The sequence below is a fragment of the Papaver somniferum genome, chromosome 5 (genome assembly GCF_003573695.1).
Source record: "Papaver somniferum cultivar HN1 chromosome 5, ASM357369v1, whole genome shotgun sequence".
NCBI lineage: Eukaryota > Viridiplantae > Streptophyta > Magnoliopsida > Ranunculales > Papaveraceae > Papaver > Papaver somniferum.
The window spans coordinates 16,542,086-16,557,759 of record NC_039362.1 but is presented as its reverse complement, the minus strand read 5'-3'; the positions used below and the strand labels follow the sequence as shown (position 1 = coordinate 16,557,759).

The 15,674-nt window shown below is 37.1% G+C and overlaps 3 protein-coding genes across 3 annotated transcripts; 1 reads left to right on the top strand and 2 right to left on the bottom strand.

Annotated features, from left to right (window-relative positions):
- The first annotated feature begins 7,331 nt into the window (after positions 1 to 7,331).
- LOC113281067 (F-box only protein 6-like) lies at positions 7,332 to 10,697 on the top strand. The gene is made up of 2 exons (XM_026529711.1): positions 7,332 to 7,664; positions 9,065 to 10,697. The coding sequence occupies exons 1-2, from the start codon at positions 7,522 to 7,524 to the stop codon at positions 10,314 to 10,316; spliced, it is 1,395 nt and encodes a 464-aa protein (XP_026385496.1). The 5' UTR covers positions 7,332 to 7,521; the 3' UTR covers positions 10,317 to 10,697.
- Positions 10,698 to 10,952: 255 nt separating this feature from the next.
- Positions 10,953 to 11,531, bottom strand: LOC113278800 (alpha carbonic anhydrase 8-like). The gene has a single exon (XM_026527546.1). The coding sequence runs from the start codon at positions 11,529 to 11,531 to the stop codon at positions 10,953 to 10,955; it is 579 nt and encodes a 192-aa protein (XP_026383331.1).
- A 482-nt stretch (positions 11,532 to 12,013) lies between these two features.
- Positions 12,014 to 14,288, bottom strand: LOC113281066 (histone-lysine N-methyltransferase, H3 lysine-9 specific SUVH1-like). Its single transcript, XM_026529710.1, has 2 exons — positions 14,182 to 14,288; positions 12,014 to 14,033 (listed from the first exon to the last, which is right to left on the bottom strand). The coding sequence occupies exon 2, from the start codon at positions 14,017 to 14,019 to the stop codon at positions 12,226 to 12,228; it is 1,794 nt and encodes a 597-aa protein (XP_026385495.1). The 5' UTR covers positions 14,020 to 14,033; positions 14,182 to 14,288; the 3' UTR covers positions 12,014 to 12,225.
- Between the last annotated feature and the right edge of the window lie 1,386 nt (positions 14,289 to 15,674).

The following is a 15,674-nucleotide window of genomic DNA, read 5'->3' as shown; positions in this document are numbered from 1 at the left end:
AACCTATACGGTTTTCGTGTATTTCATAAATACATCCCCACAAACTGAAGAAGGAAAAAAAATGCTAATATGATATGATATGAGGTTGAATTCGTCGTATGATATGCTTGTTATTTAGCAGAGCCATCAGCCAACTAGTTGGAGTTGGAATTAAGAGCATGTTTGTTTTTTTGCTGACTCGGGATCTGGATCTGACTCGATCTCTGATTCAGTCCGAGTCAGATGTCAGAACGTTTGTTTCTTTTTTTTTGAGGTCAGATCTGACTCGCGATCTAAGTCAGACCTAATCCCTGATTAGAATCCATTTGAGTCAGGTAATAAAATATCTCTGACTGATGGGAACAAATCATTGACTCATATTTTTAAGTTATATGAATCAGATCGGACTCAAAAAATCAGGTCCAGATGAGTCAAGTGATTCGGTCAGATCCGAATAAGTCAAAGTAAATCGGGCGAAAACAAACAAAGTCTAATGCTTTAAACTTTTAAAAACACAAAAAATCACATACTCAGAGGAAAATGCAATCCTGGGAATTTCGAATAACATGAATACATCACCTTGCAAGTTGAATCAAAAAGTAAATCAACAAATGCAAGTAAAATGGAATGAAAATGAGAGCAAGGATCATAATAATAGTAAGCACCAAATGAAATGATTACCCAACGCATCCTCTGAGTTTTTGCCTAAATCCCTCCCCCTTAATCATTATAAATCTTTTGTCTTACAACTATACCAAATATATATGATGATCAACTCTCTCCTCCCCTTCCTAATTCTCATCATCACTACTTCCACTATAAGGAAAAATCAATCAAAACATTGAATAGATCAGATGTTACCCAACTAATACTACAGTTTGGTGTGTCACTTGAATAGAAATAGTATTTAGTCGGTAAGAGGTTGAGATTTCACTCATGCCATATGACCCCTTGTTGTCTCTAGCATTGAATAACAAAAAAAAAAAAAAGGTTATGTTGTTAGATGCACCAAACATCCCTTAACTACTCAAATGCAATCTCTTTCGGTTTCATCGGTACCGCCGTTCTTCTGTGCGATGATTTTAGACAACACCCACAGGAATGGCCACAACAGGTGAACTGAGCCGATTTTAATTCTTGGCTACTACTTCCTCCGTTTCCAGAAAAGAGTGAATTCTTTTAAAAATTTTGTGACCGGAAAAGAGTTACTATTTTCATTTTAAATGGGATCAATTTCCAAAATTTTGATGATTTCTTCTTGATGAAAATCCTAGCGGCCTTTGAACAAGTTAGACAAATTAAAATGTCCTCGCATTTTGTTAAGAAAAAAAGAAAAAGATTGATCTAACAATAACGAAACCAACGAATGTTATTTGCAAATACTCTTAATAAATCATAGACGTTTATATTTATTTTTCAGTGGTTGATCGTGACGATGCTAGATTAAAAGCAAAAATAACTCCCGATGAAGGGCAGTTCTAATTCGTTCATTCTTGGATTATCATGGACAAAATTAACGATAACAAATTTTTAATAATAAATTAAAAATAAAAATGGGCAGACAAGATTAATTAATAGTGCCCACGACCGCTCGGAGGAGGTGGTGAAATAACAGGAGGAATAATAGGTCTTCTTGGTGGGTTTCCTTTAGGAGGCGGTGGAGCTCTGGGTCTACGGCCCAACGTTCTCTTTGGCGGACGCTCTGTAGCTCTTGATCTTTGCCTTGGCCCTCCCTGGCCGGTGGTGCTTCCGTACTGATCATGATCAATAATAACCGATAGCATTTTCCGACCAGAGCTAGAGATGTCCATGTCGACTGAATTATAATGCGCAGAAACACTGGCAGCGTGGGGAATACTACAACACCCACTCACTGCCACTGCCATCTCAAATACAACAAATAAAAGAACAACAGGAAGAAGAAAAACAGCTTTCTCCATTATCCCGGTAGTTCAAAAACTCTATGTAGCCAAAACCTAACATTTCTCTCCTAAGCTTAGATTCTTTATATAAAAGAAACAAACCATTAGATCATTCACATTTCATGAGTCAACTCATAACGTGTGAGCTCCTAAGTCAAAATGTTAGGAAATTCATACATTTCTGCCGATGCCACAGAGCTGCAGTTTCTGCACCTTCCAGGAAATTCATATATTTCTGGACTCTTTTCTTACCATTTTTGTCCCCGTATTGTATTGTGCCACGTGCTTACCTGTACCGAGCATTATATCGTCCCAGTATGTTGATTAGTTTTGCGCTGCATAATGCACATAACTAATGTGTTGTATCGCATCGTGTAAGGCCATGTTCCGAGACTTATTGTGTTCAAATTATTTTGATCCGTGATTCTCAATAGATCATCCAAATGGGTAATCTAAAAACCGCACGGACGCATGTTTAATGGTCTTTGTCTCTCGGGAAAATTGAAAATCTCGGTTTTAGTTTTCATGTGTTTGTACGGTTTTAATATTGTCCGTTTGGACGATTTATCAAGAAAATTTGTTTTTTTTTATATGCTTTGATGTAACATAAATGTGCCCACAAGGAAACACTACTCACCACCCCTGCGGTAGATACCATTTTTCTTGTGGCTAAGCGCTCTCAAGGAGAAAAGATGAAAATGGTGGTAAATCACTTTTTCAACAATAGGAATCATGACAAGGATTGGAATTTGGAAAACATTTTTGTGGAGTAATCATTCCATGGGCGTGAAACTTTGAAATCAAAATGAGTGGAAAGAGACTTTGAGATGGATAATGTTACATCTCAACCGTCGATTTCAGCTAAAGAGGAAAAAGAGTCGTACGAAAGTTGGAAATTTTACTTGGACTGAGTAGCATTCACACGTGCAAGCCAGGACAAGATAATTCCTTTTTCTCTCTTTTTTTTTTTTTACTTTAACTTTTCATCTTTTTACAGTGTTTTTCTTTTTTACAGAGGAATCATTTACTTTGACGTGCCGCCAATTACTTTTTTTTTTACTGTCTTTCCCTAACCACTTTGAGTAACCATACGCATATAAGTATCTTGTAACTTTTTTTGATTCTTCGAGTTTCTTACTCATCTTGGAATATATGCTTTGTATGGCGATACAAACTGAAATTCGAGGGAAGGCTACTTTTTAATTTGTATCGTATTAAATTTTAGTTCTCTGATATCAACAAGGTTAGTACAGAGAACCGGCATGCTGTGGTTTGATGGTTTTTACCTTCCTTCCCATTGCAGAGGTCGGGTTCTAACCTTTGTAATAGCTAAATAAATATCTTAAAATAAGAGAATTTACAAGTAGTTTAGGGATCATTATACCAAGCTATTAAATTTTCTAGTTGTCGGGGTCACTGCACCAATGTATCAAAAAAAAAGGCGGGAACAAAACAAAGACAAGTTTAATGAGTACAAACTCAACGTTCAAAATGTGTTTTCAAAAATACTCCTTCCTAGGTTGTACATGCGAAATTTAGGATTTTTCTTTCTTCACAGTGTTGAAGTTTATTGTCATAATATTTGTATCTGAGATCTGGTTAAAAGCTAAAACAATAACACAAATGGAAGTTTATGTGGTCGTGGTAGTTTCTCCTAACTTGAGAGAAAGTACCCCCTCTACCGATATAACTTGAACCGAGAGAATATAGATGCATAAATTTTGTGCACTCATAAATATAGATCGTAAAATAAAATAAAATGGGTTTTGTTAACTTGTCCATCGATGCATGAGATAACAACCCATCATTGCATTGGAAAATGCCAAAAATAATTAAAAATATGAGAGATAGTGTTTTTTGCATCATAGAATAATAAGAAATCGTGGCTATAACTTGGAATGAAACCGGAAAATTGATCAATCCCGGTGCTAGTGAGTATCCTTATGAAGTTGAATTTCCAGTTGGCATTAGTTGTAACCATGCCTGCTATTTTTATATTTTTCTCTCTTGATAGCTTGCTTACAAAGCGCAGGAAAAGTGGAAACTGAAGAAGTATTTCCCATTCACGCATCATTCCAAAATGCAATATGCCTATCAGAATAAATAATGAGAGTAGAATTTTCACTAATTAGATAAGCAGCATCAGCAATGAGCCTCCAGCATGATATTCCATAAGAGCGATTATATTTTCCAGATCCCCAGCAAAAGGATTGACTTCCATATTTACCGACAATGATTTTATACCATTACTTGTTCTTCTCCATACTAAATCTCGAATACCACTTAGCTAGCACGGCCATATTCATTAACTTGATCTTACAAACACCTAAAACACCTGAGGCACACATAATTTCAATTAAATAAGTGAATTCTTTTTTGACGTAGCATTGTATTTCCATAAAGAGTTTGTCATTTTCTTCTCAATAATCTTTATGATGGAAATGAGTGCTTTGAGTAGTGAGAAGTAGTACATAGGCAAAGGGTGAGTATGCAATTCAGAAGAGCAAGCTTACCTCCTTTTGAAAGTTTAATCTGCCTCCAAGATGATAATCTGGTATCAAATTTTTCCATTATAGAGTCCCCAATTTTTTTTTAAACCAGGGTTAGCACCTAATGACATTCCCAATTACATAACAGAAAAATTATCAGTATCACATCTCAATTCATCTTCCTAAGTAACAGCTTATCTGGGAAGTATTAACTATGAGTTCAGCAATGTACTCAAAACAATGTAAAACAGGTATAATAGGTTACACAACTTCTTTTATTGTTATCCACAAAATATGTAGCATCTGCATAGTGTAAGTGGCTCACAATATCACTGGAGGATGAGACAGAAAAACCACCGAGTAGACTCATGTTAGGAGCTCTATCTAGGTACGTTGTAAATCCCTCTATAACGATCTTGAATAGTAAATAAGTAGAAATTGGACACCATTGTCTCTCACCCCTAGTGCTACCAAAGTAGTCAAAATAAAACACCATTAAAAAGAACATAAAATGAGAAAATATACCCATACCTTTTCTTGCTGAAACCTATCTTGTGAAGCACAAAATGCAAGTACTTATAGTTAATTTTTTGAAAATCCTTCCCTAGACTAGTCTTGCACACAACACCTTCCTTAGTCAACCTGAGTTTTAAATCTACCATCTCATCAGCTATTAAAGTACCATCAACCATATGCATTCCTTCAATATATGCAGTTTTTACTTGACCACCTTGAGTCTAGTAGCATCAGAATGATCAATGTAGAGTTATGTTTCATAATGATATAGACTTCTCACAAGATAAATTGGTGTACAATCTTTTATAGTCTTTATGTGATATTTTTTAGGCACCAGAATGATCAATGTAGAGTTATCTTTAGTATTAATGTAACCCGTAATACATAATAAATTCATCAATAGTTCCCAAAGTATCTGTTTTAATAAAATTTTGTTTTATCACCCCTATTCAAGCTACACATCATATATAAGGTTGTTTTTTCAATTGGACAAAATTTATCAAGCTACATCATAAGGTTGTTTTTTAAATTGGACCAAGTGTATCTTGCACCGTTGATTATAATATCAATGAGTTCATTCTGTGTAATGACTTTACAAAAATATTACATGCTTCTGGAAAGGTTTTCAAAACTCTTTCTTATTTACAAGTTCAACTCAAAATTCGGCTCTCTCAGTTGGTTTAGTATGGCGATAGACATTTGTTGGCACCCATTGGAAATTGCCAGATTTGCTAGTGCAGGAAACATATAGTAGGGAGTCACTGACCTCAACGAAATATTTATCCCATAGGGTGCTCATACCACCAGAATTGCCAATGGACTGATGGAAATTCCATCTAACATTTTAAAACCTACAAATTTTTTTGATGTCATAAGAAGACCATGGCATCATTGTAATATATTGAATGATATCAGTTGTATCATCTTATGCACCTCCTTCTTCTAATGCCGACATTAAGACCTCTAACTTTCCATGTGAGTATTTTGAGAATTTTTTAGAAATGGAAGGGACCCTTGATTTGGCAGATCTTTTAACCATGGAAAAATGGAAAATGTATATACCAAGCCTCCTGCACTTAGTTTTGAGCTTAGTTGGGATGATAGGTTGTGGTTCAGAAACACTAAAGCGGGCATAATCAGTTATCTTCTTATCTCAATTACGTTTTTTGCACAGATCTTAATAATACATATCTAAAGACCTACACAGAATATAATGTTAATTAATATCAAGGATAAAACATAATTACTACATTGATGATTATTTAGTTTCATTCAGCCTCTAAGACGTTTCTGTTGATTGTTACAATTGTTTCAAGTATATCTTGGAGAGCAATACACATTGACATGACATAGATCTGCATTTTTATGAAGACCATGACTACTGAACGTGATTGCAACTTTCATGTATTAAGAAAATTACAATTATAGATCATTTAATCTTCATGAATAAGAGAAATTTCTCAGTGAAAAATAAAAATTCAAAGGGTGGAATCAGAAATTTCAAGCCATCCTTCAAACATCGTCAACTTCCTTAACAGACTACATGGATCTAATACTTTTGGTGTATCTTTGAATACAAAATTTGTGTTCCTTTAAATATTTCAATTTTAATGTGATTGATGTAAGTCTCTACGGAGTATACGAAATTAAGAGTTCTTGCTTCTATTTCTTCAACAACAAAAAAAATATTTAGACAAGCAATAAATTTTATAATATAATAACCAACAATTTCATTATTACTAATAAGAGTACCAGTTATTCAGGAGGACACCAAAAATTCATGTAAGACAAAGTATTTTCCTTGTCGTTTATGAATTTGGATATCGTTCCTGAATTATCAGATTAAGCGAAGGGATTATCAGATGATTTCCTTATCTCAACTACGTTCAGAAACACTATAGTAGGCATCGTCGGTTATCTCCTTATCTCAACTACGTTTTCTGCACAAATCTTAATCATACATATCTAAAGATCTGCACATAATCTAGATATCTAAAGATTTGCGCATAATTTAGAGCTTGTAAATATAATGACATTTACTATCTAAGATAAACCATAATTACTATATTGGTAATTTTTCAGTTTCATATAGCTTATAAGAAGTTTTTTATATGAATTTCGGTACTCTTCCTTCCCGGATTATCCCATTACTGGAAGAGATTAGGGAAATTTTCCCGGATTATCCCATTACGGGAAGAGATTAGCGGATGATTTCCCGGAGGATCTAGTTAGTGAAAAAGAAAAGCACAATTCCAAGTATGTAAAAAGAACAAAGTGTGTAATGCACATCGGCAAGGACACCAAGGTAAAAAGAACGAAAGAATTAGAGCAACTGAACTACTTTACTAAAAAGTGAGAGTGAGTGAATAAACATATCTCTCTACTCTAGTCAATATAAGGAATAAATTTGGATTTAGATTTTAGAGTCTCTCTTCCACTTTTACTTTGCTTTTTTCTCTTTGGGGCATTTGATTGTAAATGAAATGAATGAATGAAATGATGATGATGATGTGGAAATAGAAGAGTGGGTAGTAGCAGTAAAATAAAATTATCAAAGTCTTCTTCTCTTCTCCTCTTCTAGTATAGAAGAAATAAGAACAAGTGGGAGATGCCGCATGGAGTGCTTGGCCATGCTAAGGCAATTTATCGGACAAGTTCAGGAGCTTTGGGAACTCTACGGTTTTCCTCCACCTCCTCCTCCTCTTCACCACTACCACCACCACCACCTTCAAACCCCACAACACCAATACCAACACAGGTCTACCTCTTTCTCTTGTTTCTATGTTTCTGGTTTTCTAGGTTTACTCTATCCAAAAAAAAAAAAGCATCAGTTTTGTAAGTCGAACAGCAATTTTAAGAGAAACACAAGCTGTTAATTTTTTATCAGGAGATAACCATATTCATGATTTCATCAAAATCTAATTTTGAGGGGTTTTTTTTTCATTTAAATGAGGAGTTTGATTGCTTCTTTAGGTTGTTTTAGGTGGAAATTAGGTATTTTGTTAGCTTGTTGTTCTGTTTTCATTGGTGTTGTTTGATTTTGTTTGTTCATATTCTACTGTCTGATTTTCTATGTTTGAGATTTCTGAAATTCTAGTCTTTCTCGTATGGGTTAGTTGTATCTGGCTTCCGTTGGTGTGTTATTCATGTGAATTGGGCTGAAAATCAAAGCTATTTGTTAGGGAATGTGATTAGTTCATTAGAAATTTAGTCCAAGTTCATGACCTTTTGGTATTGTGTGTTTGTTCATTTGGTTTACTTTACGAAATTGAAATTGGTAAACTTTGATTTGATACAAAATTTGTTATTTGTTATTTTTCAATTAGGTAATGTGTTAGTTTCGTCTTCCAACCATAAGTAAGCAAGTAACATACAGAAGAGTTGTTTAATTGATAAATGTTTGTTTGTAATGGACGTTATGCTATCCTTCATAAGTGAGCTTCTCAATGGTTTGACATTTTAAAGTTTAAAATAAAAGCTTGTCTGTATGTTTACGTTGCTCTGCAACTTCTTCTTCTTCTACTCCTGGGTGATGATTTACTGTGTCAATTAAACTACTGTTCATTGTGTTATTTATTTGCTTCTGCGTGTGCTGTTGTTCTATATTGTGCGTCTTTTATGTCGTCTTCGGAAGTGTCAGAAACCCGCAATTTAGTTTGGGTTCTACTTTATATGTCCTGGTAATATCATTTCATGTTGCATATCAGGAAAAAAGAAAACCTAACTTGTTTTCGGTATTATGGATTTTCTCCATTTCCAATGCACAGATTTTGACAACTTTCTCATGCACGTAACTCAAACAGTTGTTCTTTTATCTTTCTATTATGCTTACGATGTCATGCTTATGCTCATAAACACTACATATAAGAGGGGGTTAATGCAGCTCCCCACGAATTATACTAGGGTTACACCAAGTCTGTAGTAGTCTGAAACATGCATTACATGTTGCAGTCCTGCTTTGGATTTACCACGTGTATATTCCGGATGCTGGATTTGTAGATGTCGTCTTGTATTTAGTTGGTGACAGTTCTTGGTCTAGAACTGATTTATTAGGTTTCTTACAATATCATTCAGGAGATATCCTTGGTTGACCTCTGCTGCTATATACTCAAGTTGGGGTTTCTGAATTTTGCCTTTTCTTTTCTTCTCTTTGCACAGTTGGTGCTTGCTTGACCTTGATAACAGCTCGGTGCGTGATGGTTGCTATGATCTTGTAATGAAGGAAAGAAAATCTGGCAATTTCAAGATGGTGCAGCCTCTCATGTCTCTTCCACCTGCCAAAAAACCCCGGAAAGAACGATACCGTGACAAAATGCCAGAACCTGCTAGTTTGACCGAGATAATGGAACACCGAATTTGGAAAGAATTTCCTGAGGACCTCTTTGAAGCTGTTATTGCAAGACTTCCTGTTGCCACAATTTTTCGCTTCAGATCAGTTTGCAGGAAATGGAATCTCTTGGTGGACTCTCCCAGTTTCTCTCGACGTTATTCTGAAGTCCCAAAAGAGAAACCATGGTTCTACACAATCACTCACGAGCATGAAAACAGTGGAGCCATATTTGATCCTTCCACGAAGAAATGGCAGCATCCTTCCATATCCAATTTACCTGAGAAGGTGATCTCGCTCCCAGTGGCTTCAGCTGGTGGTCTTGTTTGTTTTTTGGACATTGGGCACAAGAACTTCTTTGTGTGCAACCCTTTGACTCAGTCGTTCAAGGAACTGCCTGCAAGGCCAGTAAGTGTGTGGTCCCGTATAGCCGTGGGGATGACTGTGAACAGGAATTCGACCACTGAGGGGTACAAGATCCTCTGGTTGGGATCTGATGGGGAGCATGAGGTTTATGACTCAGGGAAGAACACTTGGACCAAGCCTGGAGGCATGCCTTCAAGCATCAAGCTTCCACTGTTCTTAAACTTCCGATCCCAAACCTTGTCCATTGATAGTTCGCTGTACTTCATGCGTGCTGACCCGGAAGGTATTGTGTCTTACGACACGGATAACGGAGTGTGGAAGCAGTATGCTGTTCCGGCGCCGCCCCACCTGTCGGATCACACACTTGCAGAGTGCGGGGGCAAGGTCATGCTTGTTGGTCTGCAGACAAAGAATGCAGCCACATGCGTGTGCATATGGGAGCTTCAGAAGATGACGCTCTTGTGGAAGGAGGTTGACAGAATGCCAAATTTTATGTGCTTGGAATTTTACGGGAAGCACATTAAGATGACTTGTTTAGGTAATAAAGGTGTGATCATGCTGTCCTTGAGGTCGAGGCAGATGAACCGCGTGGTTACCTATGATTTTTCTAAGAGGGAGTGGGAAAAGGTTCCGCCTTGTATACTCCCGTGTGGAAGGAAGAGACCATGGATCGCATGTGGTACAGCGTTCCATCCATCTCCTACTGCTTCAGCCTGATCTGTTTGTTTTTTCCTGCTCTAACACTCTGGCAGGTGGGCAAACGAGATTCACGAGAGAGATGTTGTGATCTGGGTTAACCAGCACCTTTTCTGCAAAGCTCTCTGTTTACGCAAAGTTTTCTAGGATTTCACTCCGCGGTGGGAAACTAGCAGTGACTGTGTATCACGAACAGACGGTCATGATGCTGAATAAATCCGGGTTCTTTTTTAAATTCCCTATTTTTTTCTTCTTGCAAGTAGTATATCATGTAAACTTTCCACGAAACTTAATTTTGAAGGACTAGTAGATATGAAGTGCCTTCCTTCACTGTGATTGTAGAAGATTATGTATATCATCATCAGTACTTTGTATTATTCAATCTTTTATTTTTATTTTTTATAATAATTACATCTGAATGCCTCCAAGGTGAACCACTGGGTTACTGGTCATAACTTGGAACCCTGAAAACTCATAATATGAAATTTTTACAGCAAGAAACAGGCAGAAACCTCATGATGTAACCAAGGAGAAAATGTATATTATATCATCATTATCTCGTATGCAACTCGCACCGTAGATCTTATAGCAATGATCTTTCTCGGGCTTTTATTCTGAATATGTATAAATGCAGGTAACAAGAGCACATACGGTCTCTTAATGGCATTCGCACTTTGGAAACTTAAAATGACATAACCATCCTAAGATCGCTCCAGTATGAGGTAATACAAACGGTTTCACTTTAGGATTCGCCAAAAATTCGCAAAGGCAATCCTGATGTTTGTGTATCGCCTGGCAACAGACAGCAGCCCCGGCAATGGTCGGATGGATCCACAATTCAACGCAAGGATAAAATTCGATAGGGTCATTGCAAGGCGGGCCGGGCGCAGGGGTAGGGGAAGGTGCAGGAGCTGGTGTAGGGGCTGGTGTAGGTGAAGGTGTGGGGCCAGGAGTAGGGGGGGAATCAGGTGTAGGACAGGGACCAGTAGGAGTAGGGGGAGGAATAGGTGTAGGAGAAGGGGAAGGCTTAGGCTTAGGCCCCGGCTTAGGCTTAGGCCCTGGCTTAGGCTTAGGCCCCGGCTTAGGCTTTGGCCCCGGGGAAGGTGCAGGCGTGGGTGGATCAGGTACTGGCGCTGGACAAGGTTCATCATCTGATGCTGGACAAGCAGCCATGGAGAGAACATGGACTTCGTGCAGAACCAAAACAAGAGATGCAAACACAACCAAATACTTCATCTTCGATTTGTATTCTTTAACCGCTATCGTTTGTAAAACTATGGAGGTGATGGAGTTAAGCGTAGGTCCTCTATCTTCTTCCCCAATTTATAGTGCATATATGGCACCTAGAGGAAGCAAAATTACAACCTAAATGCATACGTTATTCAATACTTTAGCTACCGTGTCTAAAGACTTCTTTTAGTTACCTTGGCATTTCTGTTTCATAGGAAGAGATATCCTCATACTGCATTGTATTTCCATTAACTGTACAATACGCCAAACATGTAATGTACTTCAGCAACACAACTGCTTTGTAACTTTCCAGTATAAGTAACTATGCATCAGTTTGTTGAAAAGATAGTTTAAGACGGTAGAGTAAGGTAGGCAAAAATAAAAGTAAATGGAAAAGGCAGGTAATTGATTAGTTGGGTTATTTTCATGTCTACTGCTCAAAAAATGTTGCAGCAAGATACAGTTTCTTACTTGAACTAGAGCTCGCTACAAAAACAAACAAAACATTCCAGCACAGATAAGATGCATAATAACATAACTAATCAAACCAGTCAATGAAGGCAGAGGAAACACAATTCAGAAAGTATATCTTCATAACAGTTCAAGAAGTTAGCAAAATTGGAGATTTTAAAAATCTTGAATTGTAAAAAGGACATCCTAAATCACTCTTTCATCACTAATTTTCTGTTCTGCAAAACTCCTAGCCGAAAAAACTTCTGCAGTTTGCGGATCCACAGAAGCATCGCTTCTCTTTCCCGCATTTCAGATAATCATATGTCAACTCTGTCATTGGAGGAATATGTTTAATAGCATAAAACATGATGTGTGGAAAGGAATCCTTATTTTGGCCATGTAAGACAAGCTGCCAAAAGACATTTGGAGAGCAGCTATGGTTCATGAAACGAGCTACATTACCCATATTCTTTGCACTGATCATTGTGGGTGATGAAGGCTTGAATTTCTCATTCAGATCCACAGGCTTCTCTTCTTCTATTAGCTCAGGCACATAATTCCACTCACTCGAGTAGTCTCCTGCATTGATCGCGGTAAAGGTATATTCATCATCTACATCTGCTCCTTTGGCATCCGCATCTATAACTTCACCTGCATATTCACAAATGAACGTACCTGCACGTATAGGATCCCAAGACCGGAGGCCCCAGCCCTTTTCCTTGGTCTTAAATACCTCCAAACGAACTTTCAAACCGTTATGCGACACTTGGTTGGAGCAACCAGGGTAACATGAACAAGAAGGACCGCACTCATGTACCACAGATTTTTGAACCACAAGAACCCCATTGGCGTGTGGGGTATCACCTCCATTCACCTTAATACAAGAGCAATTGGAACCTGGAAGGCATGTACCTTGACAATTGCAGCCAACCAAAGGCTTCATAGTTTTTGAAAACTTGAGACCTTTAAAATAAATAAACCGAGGAGACCTTTTATCACCATCAATCTCATTTACAAGAGAAACCTGTATTTTTTCTGCTCCTGAGGTTATGTCCATTAATAAAAGACCAGGACGACAACCAATGTTATCCCTCCATGTTTGAATTGATTTCCAAATAGTGAACGCTTCGCGTTGTCCAGGTATTCTCACCAATTTATATTTGAAAACAGCGGCACCCATTTTGCTTTTTTCTGTCCACGACTTTTCAATTCTATAAAGCCCATCATATATATACACTTTAGATTTTCGACTCTCAACATCCTTCACACCTCGAATAACTCTAACTTCATTACCCCTGTGCACACTTCTCTCCAATGCAAGATTCCCCCCTTCAAGCTTTTGATCAACTGAGACATTACCACCTTGCCCGGTATAAATCAATGTTTTACCGTCTCCATCATCATCTTCATATCCTCCAGACGAGACAATGCTTACCGCAACAGGTTCTTGCACTTGATCATATGTTACATTCATATAATCAATTCCAGCCATGGTTTGAGTATGTAATCCAATCATGCACAGTTCAATCCTAAAAAAGAATATATCTCCAATTTCAACTCCTGCAACATTTCCAATCCTCTTCCTGGCATTCGTCCTTAACCCATTATTCATCATTATTGTCCCCACTTTCAAATCTGGTCGCTTACTCGGTTCAGGCTCAAGTTGAACAAGCCTTCTTCTGAGTGCATCAAATTTGATCAAAACCTTCGATACCGATTCCCTATCACCTTCTAGGGACAATAACCTAACTTCTTCACTGAGTTTTACTTTCTTAGTAGGTCTACTAAGCCTTGGCTTCTTTTCTCCATTACTTGATACACTGTTGTTATCATCCCCATTGTTTGCATTGGCATGACATGATTTAACATCCATTGGAGAGGCTTTTGATACCCCAACCTTATTATTCATTGATGGTTTTTGAATTGGGATTTGGGGGTTTGATAGAGGAATATAGGTTCCAAATGGGGATACATCAGGAGGAAGGCTCCGTAAAGGTTTTGCATCAACAACTTCAAGTTCATCAAAATTGGTTGGTTCCATTAGCAAATGCAATCCTAGAGTAACAAATGTATTGTATAAAATGAAAAATTGGTAAGAGATGTATTAACCAGAGAGGCGTTTAAACTAGGGTTTAATTCTACACAATCAATCAATATTAAGGTTAGCAGAAGGGAAAACAAGGATGAAGATGATGAGAAATACCTACAAATGAAGAACTCAGATGAATGAAGAAATGAATCCAAAGAACGGAATCCCAGTCGCCAAATGAATAGAAAAATTCTAATTCTCAGTTACTTATTTTGGGTTTTGGTCCCTCGATATGGGCCCTAGTCAAAGCTTTGACTTCATTTTAGGCAAGGTAAAAAACTTTGAGGGCGTCTTTTTTTTCCCGTAAAATAAGCTAACCTCAGTGGATTATATAAAAATCCTATTTAGGAACACACTCGAAAAGACTCGAACGCTATAATTTAGATCAACAGGTTTCTATTTTTATTGGAAACATGCTAATGATCAGGACATGTTGGTCTATAGATCCAGATGATCTTGATATTTTAGCAAAACTTTGAAATCTAGGCCTCATAAACAAGATTTTTCTACTTAGAGCAGTTTCGAGTGTACATTCGAAAAATACACACTCGAAAAGACTCGAACGCTATAATTTAGATCAACAGGTTTCTATTTTTATTGGAAACATGCTAATGATCAGGACATGTTGGTCTATAGATCCAGATGATCTTGATATTTTAGCAAAATTTTGAAATCTAGGCCTCATAAACAAGATTTGTCTACTTAGAGCAGTTTCGAGTGTACATTCGAAAAATACACACTCGAAAAGACTCGAACGCTATAATTTAGCTCAAGAGGTGTCTATTTTTATTGAAAACATGCTATCTTAGAGAGATTTTTCAAGATCACAAGACATTCGTATGAATTATAGTATCTCCACCATTTTTTGCATATCAATTCTATTCCTATAGATCTAAGTACGGTTCCAGGGGACCCTCTCTTGCAAAGGAGAGGAACAAACAATTAGGGCCAAACTGATTTTGAAAACAAAACCAAAATGTGTCAAAGCACAAAGCAGTGACTGGAACGAATCCAATCCAACGTTCATCAGAATATGTAAGTAACATGAACTGGAATTTTTTAAGTTTAGATTGTCTGATGGAATCAAGATAACAACGACCCAACTAGTATAAACAGTAGCCAAAGAGTAACCATAGTGTCTCAGTAACCAAAGTGTCTCAAGTAACAGCGGTAATCTGAATCGGTCTTTAAATGCCAGCAGATGCAGAACAAATCAGGCTGACTCGGCTTTGAAGATGTGGTAACAATTCTAGAAGAACTTGATGATGATCTTGATAAAATAGCAGTTGTCTTTTCCTTCGTTCTGAAGCCTAAAACACGTAAATATAGATCACACACTAAAACAGGAAAGACTGAAATCCTAACATCCCGTAATTGCGGTGCTTACAATAATTATATTTATTTCAATTGCTTCCAGTTGAGAAAAACAATGACAATTCAATTTCTTTTGGTTTGTATATATTGTTGTTGGCTTAACAAATATTACGGGATCATTTTCTTAGTCCATATGATTGCGGATAAGAGAAACTAAGTTAAATATGATCTTAGTTAGACTTATCAATTGGAGGAATCATCTATTCAAGTCTAATTGAATGGCTTGACAAAAA